At 38.5% G+C, this 14,934-nt stretch overlaps 1 protein-coding gene across 1 annotated transcript; it reads left to right on the forward strand.

Moving 5' to 3' along the window:
- Positions 1-732: 732 nt before the first annotated feature.
- Positions 733-1,870, forward strand: LOC110135151 (protein PET117 homolog, mitochondrial-like). The gene is made up of 2 exons (XM_070455252.1): positions 733-885; positions 961-1,870. The coding sequence occupies exons 1-2, from the start codon at positions 797-799 to the stop codon at positions 1,121-1,123; spliced, it is 252 nt and encodes an 83-aa protein (XP_070311353.1). The 5' UTR covers positions 733-796; the 3' UTR covers positions 1,124-1,870.
- Positions 1,871-14,934: the final 13,064 nt, after the last annotated feature.

Consider the following 14,934-nt stretch of genomic DNA (forward strand, 5'->3'; position numbering starts at 1 on the left):
ATTTTCCTAAAAATAAAAAAAGAAGCATAATTTCAGATAAAACTACAGGTGCTTTTATAGTGGCATTTAAACAGTATATCCATTATGAAACATTGAAGGAATATTTCCCTTGGGGAGAGAAATTATATAAAAAATGCATAAGCATTTTGGCAGAATTTTTACTTTAGTTAAATTATTTGCCTGTGCACTTATAAACCCTAATGAGGGGTCAGCATTCTGTAGAAATTCCATAAAACCTGGTCTAGGAATTTTCCCTAACTATCCTGCTTTGATGCAGATTTGAAAATGTAACAAAGATTTATTACTAGAGTCTTATGGTTTTACTTTAAGAAGCCTAACCTGAAGGAAAAATAAAATCTAGCCTATGAGAGCCTCTTTGATAAAACCAAATGAGCTTAAGGAAATTTTATTCTGCAAGTTACATAATTTGGACTTCGGGGGCATTAGTGGTAAAGAACTTGCTTGCCAATGCAGGAGTTGCAAGAGACTCGAGTTTGATCCCTAAGTTGGAAACATCTGCAGGAGGAGGGCATGGCAACCCACTCCTGTATCCATACTTGGAGAATCCTATGGACAGAGGAGCCTGGCAGGCTGCGGTCATAGGGGAGCAAAGAGTCAGACACAACTGAAGCGACTTAGCACACACACATATTATGTATATTGGCGTGAATTACCAGCTCAGCACCTTCCTATGATTTGGCCTACCCACCACTGAAGCTGTAGGGAACTCGGCGGCGGCGGCCCCGGGTCTCAGGCGCTGCGAGCAGAGGCCGCGGCAGGCAGGCAGGCGCGGGGGATGTCGAGGTGCTCCAAGGTGGTGTTGGGCCTCTCGGTGCTGCTGACGGCCGTGCATCTGAAGCAGCGCCAGGACCGGCAGGCGGCGCTGTAGGGAGCATTCATCCTCACAGGAAGCCAGCAAAACTGGCAGTACTACCCGAGGAGTAAGAACTGCACCAGGAGCCAACTTCCAGCTAGGCTTCGTGATGGAGTGATCAGAGACATTGAAAGGCAAAATTGGAAAAAAGAAAATATTCGTCTTTTGGGAGAACAGATTCTTCTGACTGAGCAGCTTGAAGCAGAAAGAGAGAAAATGGTGTTGGCAAAGGGATCTCAAGAAACGTGACTTGAAGTGTGTGTGAAGTATTGATGAAAGAGACAGCATGATGTGTGTGTTGATGAAGAACAGCTTAGTGAAAGCTTTTTTGCTCACTGACCTTTTAAACTTGGTCAGAAAAAGGACAATGGCTCATATATTCTAAATACTGTCTTTAGAGCCCCTTGTGTCTGAGTAGGGGTGGGCAGACATTCTTGTGAGTTTCTGTTTGTGTGGTCAGCGAGGAGCACTTCAAGCTTGGTGTCCAGGGATTGGGGTTGTTCCTGAGAACCCTGACCCTGTGAGCCGGGAGGAATGGAGGGTAGCATCCACCTGAGCGGTTTGATCAGTCGACACGACGATGAAGCCACGAGAACATCAACGTCGGAGGGGCTGGAGGAGGGGGAGGTGGAGGGGGAGACCCTGCTGATTGTGGAGTCAGAGGACCAGGCATCCGTGGACTTGTCTCACGACCAGAGCGGGGACTCCCTCAACAGTGATGAAGGGGACGTGTCGTGGATGGAGGAGCATCTGTCCTATTTCTGCAACAAGTGCCAGAAGTGGATCCCGGCCAGTAAGGAGCTTCTCCTTTCCTTTGCTCTATCAGTTCCTATGGGAAGATGTGTTTTCCTAACCTGTGAAAGAAACAGGAATGTGAAGTAGATCTAAATAAAAAGATAACTCTTACATTTATTACCAGTTTAGTTGCTTAACTGAAGGTTTATATAAAACATAGACACATTTGTCCTAATAAATAAATATGACTGCTAACCTCTATCACGTTGTTAAATTAATGTTCTTGATTGCCACCCAATAAAAATTAGAAATTCTGTGTGGAAAAAAAAAAAAAAGGCCCTAGGAAAAGTGACATTCAGACTGAGGACACTGGTTCCTTGATTTTCCACTGAACCTTCAACTTCTGACACCTTTGCTACTACGGCAACTACTTTGGTGGGCAAGGCTGTGACTATGGCTATGGCTAAGGCAGGTGTGGCTCCGACAGGTGTCACCCACCTTGCTGAGCAGATACTGGTCCTATGGATTTTACTGAGAAACTTCTAGAGACATTCTAGGACTCCTGTGTTCCCTTGACTCCACTTTCTGAGCTCTTTTTAGGAAATAGAGATTATTTAATTTCCAGGCTATTATTAGAAAGGAAAGAATCCTTGACATTTAGCTGTATCATCTCACTTGACTAATCATCTGAAATATCTTGCATTATAATACAAAATATTTCTGCTGTTACTGTATTACAAGTATTACTCTGAATATGAGAAGAGACTACTCATTGGAAAAGACTCTGAGTCTGGGCAAAAGGAGAAGAGGGTGGCAGAGGATGAGATGGTTAGATAGCATCACCAACTCAATGGACATGAATTTGAGCAAACTCCAGGAGCCAGTGGTGGTGGCTCAGATGGTAAAGAATCTGCCTGCAATGCAGGAGACCCAGGTTCCACCCTTGGGTCAGGAATATCCCCTGGAGAAGGAAAAGGCAGCCCACTCTAATATTCTTGCCTGGTGAATCTCATGGACAGAGGAGCTTAGTGGGCTACAGCCCATGCAGTTGCAAAAGAGTTGGACACAATTGAGTGACTAATGCTTTTGTTTTCACTTTCCAGGAGATAGTGAAGGACAGGGAAGCCTGGAGTGCAGTCCATGGGATCACAAAGAGTTGGACACAATTTAGCAACTGAACAACAAACACAAAAATCCTTCATGCAGGAAAAAGTATTATTCCCATTTTCAATAAAATCTTCTGTATTGACAACATTGAGTGTTTAACATGACTTTTTTTATATCTGTTTCCTGCACAAGTGTGAGAGTGTTATTGTGACAGAAACACTGTCTTCCTTCATATGTTAAGAAGTCAAAAACTAAGAATAAGTTATTTCTAAATGAAACTTGCTTTTAATAAAACTGTCCTCACTGCAACCATTTACACATTATCATATTAAAACAGTAGCCCACAAGCTAAGATTTGAAATAATGTGTAAACTCCACAACAGTACTCTTACACCCTGTCACCATATTCTGTGTACTTGTGTGTTTGGCTATTTCCTTCTTTATATATCTGGATATTTAGGACTGTGCTTCTTGGTGGTAGGCTTGGACTTTCCACTTCACAGTCTTTAAATTATCCTCTATGTCCCATCTCTGGGTGATGGTAGCACAGAGTAGGTCTGCACATTATTTCTGTCATTGAGGAACTCTAGAAAGTACCACCCCATGACCACATCAGCACAGCAGGCATTAGAAATTAAATCACTGCTTTTGCAGAAGAGTAGTTTTGAATTTTATATTTTCAAATTCTCTGTTGAAGCTATCAAACTTAATTTTATGTTGAATGCAACCTTTCTTCAAACTCTATCAAGAAAAAAAATCAGAATAATATAATTTCAGCATTAGTCTGTTGAAGACTCATTTTGATTTGACATTTTGTTTCATTTCAACCTTCATTTAAAATTATAAACTTTTCCCCAAATTACCGGTAAGGCAAAGCCATTTTAACAATATGAAATATCAACATGTTGTGTGATGCAGATATTATTAAGACTAATATAGAATTGCAAAATTAAATTTATTCTAAAAACTGGGTCATAAGATTCAATAAGAACATTATGGTTTGCCATAAAGTACTAGAAGTCAGGTCTCACTTTCTCAGTATGAAAAATGTTTTAATTCATGTATCCCTCTAGTATAATGGAGTTTTCTCAAATGCCTTTCTAAAAATATTACAGTGATGATGTTATGAAAGAAAAATCAAATAATAGTAAGAACACACAGCACCACTGATGGAATTTACATGGTTCCAGCACCAAAGGCAGTGCCTGGCAATTATAAGAAATCAAGTTCTTTTCATTTCTAGATTTTTTAAATGAATAAACAGAAAATAAATGAATCAATGAATAAGACTGGTGATTCTTTGTTAATCCTTTATGTGACTTTAAAGTTGTTTTAAAATTGAGAGTTTAATTTTAAAATTAAGGGCATGTGAAAAAAACATGGCTATTCAAATGTATATCTCTCTCCAGAGCCTCAACACTCAAATAATTCTATTTTATCGAATTGGTATCATTCATATCCTTCCCAGGGAAACCTCGGAGGGAAAGGTGAATTCAGTAGCTATGGGAGAGAAGAGGGTTCTCACTCCACCATCTTACCTTACCTTCCGAAGGCCATGAAAACCTGGAAGACAAGTGCAAAATATCAAATCTCTCTCTGATGATTCTAATGAGAGAATTGTATTATGTGTTTAAAATTATCTAATAAAATAATAAAATATAAAATAAGCTAAAATTAGTTTTTATACCTAGGCTGAAAACGTCATTAGTTCTCTCTTATGTTCATGATACCCTTTTTAAGTGATAATGTGCATGCACCATTGCTTCAGTAGACTTCAGCCAATTGGACAAATACTACCTCTCCTTTTTAGTTCACATTTAGGTATAACCAGGGGCTTCCCAGGTGTTTGGTAAAGAATATCCTTGCTAATGCAGGAGATACAAGAGATGCAAGTTTATCTCTGAGTAGGGAAGATCCCCTGGAGGAGGAAATGACAATCTACTCCAGTATTCTTGTCCGAAGAATCTCATGACAGAGGAGCCTAGTGGGCTGCAGTCCATGGGGTCACAAACTCAGACACGACTGAGTGACTGAGCCTGCACACATGCACAGATATAACCAATGTTGGCAAGAAAAACAAAACCCAGCTGAGTTATAAAGAGTAAACATTCTATTAAACATGGAAACATGAAAGCATGCTCTCCTATAAGCAAGAAATATTTCTCTGTATGCAGCAAGAACATCCAGCGGATTCCTGAGCATAACATCTGTCTTATGATACAAGAGGACCCTCTGCTACTGATAAGTTAACCTGTACATGCATCTTTCAGAGACAACCCAGAAAAGTAAATAGACACCCTAGGAACCTCACAGTGATGAAGAGGAGATTAAAGAGAAAACAACTCCACCAGGATCATTAAACTGAGACTTCCTCATTTTCCATATCTATTTCATAGGATTTAGTCACACTGTGCAGATGAATGCATAAAATGCCATCAATTTCTACTAATAAATAGATTAAAAGCTTTCTGGATGTGGAACCATGATAAATTAATGAAAAATAATATATAAAATAAATGCTAATATCATGGGTAAGTGTCAACTTCATGAAATATGATCAAACATACATTGAAAAAAATTAAAATCATATTTAAAGAAAGGTGTATTAATAGTAGGAGAGAAATATGTTTGTAGCTAGTCAATTAGTCAATGCCATTAGTCAATGAAAAACATTTTGGTGTGAAAAATCTTTTGCTGTAACTGAAAACAGTTCTTAAAATTTATAGACATATGGCTTCAAGTAACTTTCCATTTCCAACTATCTACTGCGTATCTGATTATGTACTGGAAGTTAATATTCTTCAAATGGAAATGGGGGCAAAACCACAATAAGGTCTTACATGTTTCATGGAATTATGTAGAGATTTATCCAAAATATTAAATATATATTTTGTGTAGGTGACATCCAGTAGTCACGCACTGATGTGAGTTGAACCATAAAGAAGGCTGAGTGCTAAAGAATTGATGCTTTCAAACTGTGGTTCTGGAGAAGACTCTTGAGAGTCCCTTCGACTGCAAAGAGATCAACCAATCAATCTTAAAGGAAATCAACTCTGAACATTCGTTGGAAGGACTGATGCTAAAGCTGAAACTCCACTATTTTGACCACTTAATGTGAAGAGCCAACTCACTGGAAAAGACCCTGATCCTGGGAAAGGTTGAAGGCAAAAGAAGAAGGGGACAAAAGGATGAGATGGTGAGATAGCATCACCAACTCAATGGACATGAATTTGAGCAAATGCCAGTGACTAAACACACAGCACATCAGGGATAGTGAACGACAAGGAAACCTGGTTTGCTGCAGTCCTTGGGATCTCAAAGAGGCAAGCATGAGTCAAGGACTGTGCAACAAATGTAGGCCACATAGAATGGACAAAGCTGTTCAAAATAGAATAGAATCTTCCCTTGATAGAAGTGACTAGATTGCAAGAACCCAGGCATCGTTATCAAGTAGTCATGGCTTGGGGAACTTATGTCACGTAATGAAAGAAATAGAGATTCATGAGAAGCTCTATTGTAAATTAACCTGAAATATGAGGTCAACATTGTCTGTGGTTAATCCCATCTATTACTTATTTTGTATAAAATGTCCTTTACAGATGGTGACATTCAAAGTCAGGAAATTAATTTTCTGTTCCTCAATGAAACCTTCCACTAATAACAACTATCTTAGCAGCAACTACAATGGCAGTCTGGGCTACAGGTACAATGGTCTGAAATTGAATGATAAAACTTTAAAAAATTTCATCTCTGTGATGATAGTATTATGTTAATAGACATACTTTTAAACTCATTTGTGATGGAGCTATACCCTGAAATATTTATAAGAAAAAAATGATACATTGTCTTGGATTGGTTTTTAAATATTTGGCAAAAATAACAATAACTACAAAAGGCACACAGGGAAAGAAGGAACTTATGGTGAAATATCAACAGTTATTAAGTCCTGAGGATGTGTTTATAATGCTTCAAAATACTATTCTATTTGCTTTTAAGCCTGCATGAAATTTACTTGTTAAGGTAAATAATAAATATGGAAAAAATTACCTGACTCTAGTAAAATAAACTCTATCGGTAAGAAAGCTACTTTTCACTTTATAGAAGATTCTCACATAACAAGGGCAGAATTAATGAAAAATTTTAAATATCAACATTTTAGAACCTTGTCACCACTTAAACTGGATAATAGTCACATATTTTAAGCTAAATAAATAAAGGGTGAGTGAGGGTTTTCAAATGAGGTTAAGGAAAGCATATGGAAGGCACACAATTTGATCAAAGAAAATCTGACTCAATAGCAAAGTCATCTTGCTTGTGACTGTCTAATGAAACAAAGATTCAGGAAGTGTACTAACATAAATTAGTAGGATACATGTGGTCAACAAGCCCTGTGATGTGTCCACCCACAGTGGAGGGTGCATATAAAGGGACACATGCAGATGATGATACTCAGACTGTCGAGACAGATTCCCTGCTCTTCAACCAAACCCTCCACTCTTGAAACCATGTGCTACTACGGCAACTACTATGGTGGCCTGGGTTATGGCTATTGTGGCCTGGGCTGTGGTTACGGGTGTGGCTACAGTAGTCTAGGCTGTGGCTATGGCATGTATGGGTATGGCTGCTACCATCCATCCTGTTGCAGAAGATACTGGTCATATGGGTTCTACTGAGAAAATTCCAGAGAAACTCAACTAATTGGTCCATTTAAGCTTCCTGAATCTGTATTCCTATGAATAAATCCATTTTCTATTCTAAAAGTCTACAACATCCTAAACTGTCTTTTAGAAAAAAGAGAGAGAGAGAGAGAGAGAGAGATCTTTTTCTGAAAGCCTCATCTAGAGTAACTGAAATCCTCTGAAAAGTTCCACAGTTTTTTTTACACTTTTCCTTTGATACCGTATTTTCTTTCAATTTTCTTACAATATTGATGAACACCTCAGGTGAGAAGTGTTTAAATTAATTTTAATAAACCTCTATATCTTTGAATATATTAATTTATTGTGCTTAGGTTTATTTTTCCTCATTGTGTATGTGTATGTTTGTGTGTGTTTTGGTGTATTGGCAAATGAGATGATGTGAGGGTTAGTTTTATGTGCCAACTTGACTAGGCTAAGGGATGTCCAAACAGCTGGTAAAACATTATTTCTAGGTGTCTGTGAAGGTGTTTCTGGAAGAGATTTGAATTAGTAGACGTCCTTCACCAACATGGATGAGTGCTATCCAGTCCACTGAGGGCTTGACTAGAACAAAAAGGTAGACAAAGGACAATTTTGTTGAATCCACTTGCCAGTGTAGGAGACACAAGAGATGTGGGTTCAATCCCTGGTCAGGAAGATCCCCTGAAGTAGGAAAAGCAACCTACTTGAGTAATCTTGCCTGAAAAATCCCATAGACAGAGGAGGCTGATGGGCTACAGTATATGAGGTCACAAAGAGTTGGACTCAACCGAGTGACTGAGCACACACACCCATACACACGCACACATGCTTGAGCTAGGATGTTCATTTTCTAAATTTTAATTATTTTCATTGCTCTTTGACAGCAGCATTCCGCATTCTCAGTCTATTTTCTTATAAAATGGGAGTCTATTTTAGTCTCTGAATCTATTTTCCTATAAGAACAACTCTGGTTTCATTCTCTCCGTTCTTCCCTTCAGTGTTAAGTCCTTGAGTAGGTCTGGGTGAGTTTACTATTTTGTATGAAACTTCTATTTTATTTATGAATCTATTCTCTGTTCATTAGTTCAAATATCTCACATAGACTATAACCACTTTATTTTATAGTTACTATTTTATTAGTTTATAATATATTTTATATTCATGGTTTGTAACTATAAAAGGGGTATAACCTTTAAAAATTGTGAATCATTATATTATATACTTGCAAGTTATATATTGTATAATGAGTTATACAATAAAATAATTGAATGACACTTCAATTTAGAAAATTAAAGATAAAAGATCCTGTACCATGCAGTTGGCGACATTCAATCTGAGGAACAGATTCCCTCTTCTTGACTGAACCTTTCATTTCTGTCATCAAGAGTCATAATGGCAATCTCTATGGTGCTTTACCTCTGCTTATGGGCCATTCATACTCCAGCAGAGTATTCTTGTCCTTTGGGTTCTATCTAGGTCTTTCCTGAGTAATTTGATCCGCTGGACTCCTTCTCTTGTGTTCTGTAACTGAACCTCCACAGTCACATCAGACAGCTACACTTCTGCCTACTGGGAAAAAAGTAATACAGATTCAACATGCACCATTTTCATTAACCAAAACCAAAAGAGTGTCTTCAAATTTATAGAAAAATGCTACTTTTATCTTGTGTGTGTATGTGTGTTAGTCACTCAGTTGTGTCCAACTCTTTGTGACCCCATGGAATGTAGGGCCCTCTGTCCATGGGATTCTCCAGGCAAGAACTCTGGAGTGGTTAGCCATTCTCATCTCCAGGGGTACTTTCTGACCCAGGGATCAAACTCTGGTCTCCTGCATTGGCAGGCAGTCTTTACCATCTGAGCCACTAGGGAAATCCTACTTTTATCTTGTATTAAAATCATTTTTTTCACCAATATTATATTTATATTAATTTCCACTCCATCACTTCCCCCTTTTAAAATATATATGTGTGTGCAGCATGGTGGCTCCGTGGATAAAAGAATCTACCTGCAATGTAGAAGACACAGGAGACCTGGGTTCAATCCCTGGGTCAGGAAGATCCCCTGGAGAAGGGCATGGCAACCCACTCCAGTATTCTTGCCTGGAGGATCCCATGGACAGAGCAGCCTCAAAGGCTACAGTCCATGGGGTCGCACGGAGTCAGGCACGATTGAAGCTACTGAGCATGAGTCCAAGTATGTGAAAGAGAGGAAAAGAGACAATGAGAAAAACAGGGAAAAGAGCCAAAGGACAAACACTGACTTGGGATGTCTCCTAAGGTTTTGATGTACCAGAAAACTCAAAGATCTGAGCATCAGTTCTTTTTATCTGAGGCCATACATGACCCAGGCTTCACATGATTGAGCAGCCACAGCTATATCTGATGTTGCTACTGATTTACATTCACATGTTAAATTTTAAATGAAACTTTTGCTTATCAAAATAGCCCTTTTTCCTATCACCACATTTAAAACCCTTGTCTTTGTCTATTTCTTGATACCTTAGTTTTGGCTGAATTGAGGTAAACTGTCCTCTGAAAAGAAATAACTCGCTCTTCTCACCTCACATGCTTCTATTTATCCTCCACATGTCATTCACAAAATCGTTCACAAAGCATCCTGTGTCTGATGGCTGCTGACTCATTGCCTGAAGGTTGATGTTCAAATACGCCAGGAAGCATCTGCCCACGGTTCACCATCTCAGCTGGACAGTCTTCAATGCACTGAATCACTGCCTCTCTCTTATACTGCTGATCCACAGTTTCCCTTTGAAGTCCCAAAAATGAATGTGTCCACTTATTCTGCTTTTTTTTTTTTCTTAAGAAGACTAAAGACATTGGGAAATGGTGAAAGACAAAACACAAGCAAAAACAAGATTTTATGAAATATGATGTCAGACAAGCAAAAGATGATTTTGATTAAATAGATTTTTCATTACATTTTTTAAAGAAATTAATATATTTTACCCCAAAACTGTTTAGGCATCATTATATATGAAAAGTAAGTACTACCATTGCAAGTCTAATTGACTAACATAGATGTTAAGCATTATTTTTAAACCTGAAAATTTGTCATAATTATTTGAAGAAATGTGCAGTGTTCCAATAAAGTCAGAGATACATTTTACCCAATGAAGAAAATAAGGATTATTTTTCAACTTCAAAAGAAAGAAGACATTTTTTTTCCTTTTCTCTGGAAGTGTGGCTAATGTCCTTCTGCCATTTCTAGAGTCTCATGGATGGGAAAGCAAGTGACAAAAGGAGACACTGGAACAATTGCTGTTGCTCAGTCACTAAATCAGGTCTGATTCATTGTGACCCTGTGGATTGCAGCATGACAGACTCCTGGGCCCTCCACTATCTCCTGGGGTTTGCCCAAATTCATTTCTGAGTTGGTGATGCTATCCAACCATGGCATCCTCTTCTGCCCTCTTCTCCTTTTGTTGATCAACCTTTCCCAGCATCAGAGTCTTTACCAATGAGTTGACTCTTCACATCAGGTGGCCAAAGTATTGGAGCTTCAGCAACAATCCTTCCAATGAGTATTCAGGGTTGATATCCTTTATAATTGACTGTTTTGTTCTCCTTGCAGTTAAGGGACTCTGAAGAGCTTCTCCAGCACCACAGTTGGAAAGCATCAGTAATGCAATGTCTTAAAAATGGTTGACACATAGTTGTTAACAAATAATAACAGTTGAATGGTTGAAAGAGGCTGAAAACCTATTTCTTTCAGAGTTTCCATATTTAAATTAGAAGAAATTTTCCATTAACCTGAAGCTAAACAGAAGTAGAAAAGCCCTTACCAAAATATCAGGAACCTCATTTTAGGTTAGTCTTTCTTTAGGTTAAACCAATCAGATTTTTCCTAATAGCCAAGGGCAAAAAAAAAAAAAAAAAAAAAATCCCTATGGTGAAATATCAGTATAATATCATTCTGGATCCTCTACAATTTTTTTAATCAAATGTTGGGTTCATGAAATGCTATAAAACAACACAAAAGAATCAACCAGCAATATAAGGTAACCAGAAGGTGAGCCATATATTGGATTTTGAAACAAGAAATTTAAAAACTGTCATAACGAATGGATGAGGAAGCTGTGGTACATATAAACCATGGAATATTACTCAGCCATTAAAAAGAATTCATTTGAATCAGTTCTAATGAGATGGATGAAACTGGAGCCCATTATACAGAGTGAAGTAAGCCTGAAAGATAAAGACCATTACAGTATACTAATACATATATATGGAATTTAGAAAGATGGTAATGATAACCCTATATGCAAAACAGAAAAAGAGACTCAGATGTATAGAACAGACTTGTGGACTCTGGGAGAAGGCGAGGGTGGGATGTTTCAAGAGAACAGCATTGAAACATGTATATTATCTAGGGTGAAACAGATCACCAGCCCAGGTTGGGTGCATGAGACAAGTGCTCGGGCCTGGTGCACTGGGAAGACCCAGAGGGATCGGGTGGAGAGGGAGGTGGGAGGGGGGACCGGGATGGGGAATACATGTAAATCCATGGCTAATTCATTTCAATGTATGACAAAAACCACTGCAATGATGTAAAGTAATTAGCCTCCAACTAATAAAAATAAATGAAAAAAAAACTGTCATAATTAATTCACACAAAAAATAACATAAAGTTGCAAAATTTGTGGTAAATAGAACAGACTTACCAAAGAATCCATTTGAAATACTAGATCTTAAAAAAAGGAAATGCACGCTCTTAAGAACTCAATAGACTCGTTACTGGAAATCTGAGTTAGTAAACTAAACGATGAGTTGATGAAAGCTATTCAACTAAAGTAAGACAGAAAATACGTGATGTTAAATACAGAATAGTGTGTGAAGGACATGTCAAACCTCATAGAACAGTAAAACTTTAATGCAACTGATATTTTTCAGAAGAGGAAAAGATAAAGCAGAGCCGTTTTTGAAGAGAAAGCAATCTGTACATTACAAAACCAATGAACCATACCACTTGACATATTCTGAAAGCTCTGCACTACTGAGAGGGGAAAATGCAATTAAACTATGAGCCATGCTGTGTAGGGCCACCCAAGATGGACAGGTCGTGGTGGAGAGTTCTGACAAAACATGGTCCACTGGAGAAGTGAATGGAAAACTGCTTCAGTATTCTTGCCTTGAGAACCACATTATGAGTATGAAAAGGCAAAAAGATAGGGTGCTGAAACATGAACTCCTCACATTGGTAGGTGCCTGATATGCTACTGAAGAAATAACTCCAGAAAGAAAGAAGAGATGGAGCCTACCAGGGTCCAGCCTCAGCAGGATCCAGGGGGTACCCTCAGGATGAACGGTGTCAGCAAGAGAGAGAGAAGACACTTGAGACTAGCCTTGATAGGGCCAAGTCCGTGTTTTATTCTTTGACAACCGGTTTTATACCCTTTCACAGAACGTTTTCAAGGTACAAGATGCTTACTCATGATTACACAGGATTAGTATTACATCATTTTGTTTTTTAGGAAAAGCAGGATGTTTTTTCCTTTCTAATTCTATAGTAATTCTTAGCACATGATCTTCTGGCCTTGGGGCTATTAATATTTTATGCAGGTCAGGTGAATGTAAACCTATTTTCCGTTTTTATGGTGACCTTAACTGAAAAGTAACAGTCTCATAGGGAAATAGTACAGAGTAGAATTATATTCTTGTTAATACAAAAATTAATCCTTCTGCAAAAGTTGTCAGTTACGTTTATCTAAGTTTACCCCATACTGACTCTGCGACTTTGGTGAGGCAGCTTCTGGATAGCACTCCTGGCTGACAATTAACAGCCATCTAATTATTACCACACTAGGGCTAAGTCCTTATTTCTCTAGATCTTTAACTATATTAACAATGGTTTCTATAAGACAACCTTAGCACATTTAAAGCAAAAACACAGCAAGCAAATCTCAACCCAATAACCACCTATAGAATGATTTTTCTTACGTTTTCTAATAGGACTCCTTTACCCCTTAAAAAGGCTCTATGTCTATTAGGGCTTTTATATAATCAGGTTCTTTATGCTATTTCATGATTAGGATATTACAAGCAATCATGCATATTAGTACCAAGGGCATAAATGCATTTGGCTAACAAACTACCAGCAAAGGAGTTTAAATTAAAACACTCCTTTCACCCTGAATAATCTCATAAAATACCACCACCTGGGAAATTTATTAATTAAAGTTCTAAATTGATTCTTATTTGGGAAGAGATCGGGGAAGGCCTTCCCGCCTGTGTCACAGAAATTAGGGAGTAGTCCATTGAGGCAGGCATCAGAAAGACAGATATCATCTTTAAGGTGAGTGCAGGGGGCAGCTTTTCAAAATCCCTGAAAACCTGATCTGCCTTGCCTGTCAGGTTTTCTCCTCGTGACCTTGTCATGGGTGGGATCTCATGAGCTGGCCTTTTCGAAACCCCTGAAAACCCGATCTGCCTTGCCCGTCAGGTTTTCTCCCTTATGGCCTTGTCATGGGTAGGGTCTCGTGTGTTGGCTCCCAACAGGAGCCAAACCAAAAACAACCAGTTTTTGGATGTGATTGGTTATGGAAGTAACATCCAATGCTGTAAAGAGCAATATTGCCTATGAACCTGGAATGTTAGGTCCATGATTCAAGGCAAATTGGAAGTGGTCAAACGGGAGATGCCAAGAGTGAACATCAACATTTTAGGAATCAGCACATTAAAATAGACTGGAATGGGTGAATTTAACTCAGATGACCATTATATCTACTACCGTGAGCAAGAATCCCTTAGAAGAAATAGAGTAGCCATCATAGTCAACAAAAGAGTCTGAAATGAAGTACTTGGATGCAATCTCAAAAATGACAGAAAAATCTCTGTTCATTTCCAAGGCAAACCATTCAATATCACAGTAATCCAAGTCTATGCCCCAACCAGTAATACTGAAGAAGCTAAAGTTGAATGATTCTATGAAGACCTACAAGACCTTCTAGAACTAACACCCAAAAAAGATATCCTTTTCACTTTATAGGACTAGAATGCAAAAGTACAAAGTCAAGAAATACCTGGAGTAACAGACAAGTTTGGCCTTGAGTACAGAATGAAGCAGGGCAAAGGCTAATAGAGTTTTGCCAAGAGAACACACTGGTCATAGCAAACAGCCTCTTCCAACAACACAAGACAGGACTCTACACATGGACATCACCAGATGGTCAACACCGAAGTCAGATTGATTATATTCTCTGCAGCCAAAGATGGAGAAGCTCTATACAGTCAGCAAAAACAAGACCGGGAGCTGAGTGTGGCACAGAACATGAACTCTTTATTGACAAATTCAGGCTTAAATTGAAGAAAGTAGGGAAAATCACTAGACCACTCAGGTATGACCTAAATCAAATCCTTTATGATTAAACAGTGGAAGTGACAAAGAACTTCAAGGGATTAGATCTGATAGAGTGCCTGAAGAACTGTGGATGGAAGTTCGTGACATTGTACAGGATGTAGAGATCAAGACCATCCCCAAAAGAAATGCAAAATAGCTGTCTGAGGGGGCCTTACAAATAGCTTAGAAAAGAAGAGAAGCAAA

Source organism: Odocoileus virginianus, chromosome 25 (genome assembly GCF_023699985.2).
Source record: "Odocoileus virginianus isolate 20LAN1187 ecotype Illinois chromosome 25, Ovbor_1.2, whole genome shotgun sequence".
Classification (NCBI taxonomy): Eukaryota; Metazoa; Chordata; class Mammalia; order Artiodactyla; family Cervidae; genus Odocoileus; species Odocoileus virginianus.

Coding starts and splice junctions, on each gene's coding strand:
- LOC110135151 (XM_070455252.1), top strand. CDS start 797: ATGTCGAGGTGCTCCAAGGTGGTGTTGGGCCTCTCGGTGCTGCTGACG. Junction 886..960: donor CAGGACCGGCAGGCGGCGCT/GTAGGGAGCATT, acceptor CTGCACCAGGAG/CCAACTTCCAGCTAGGCTTC.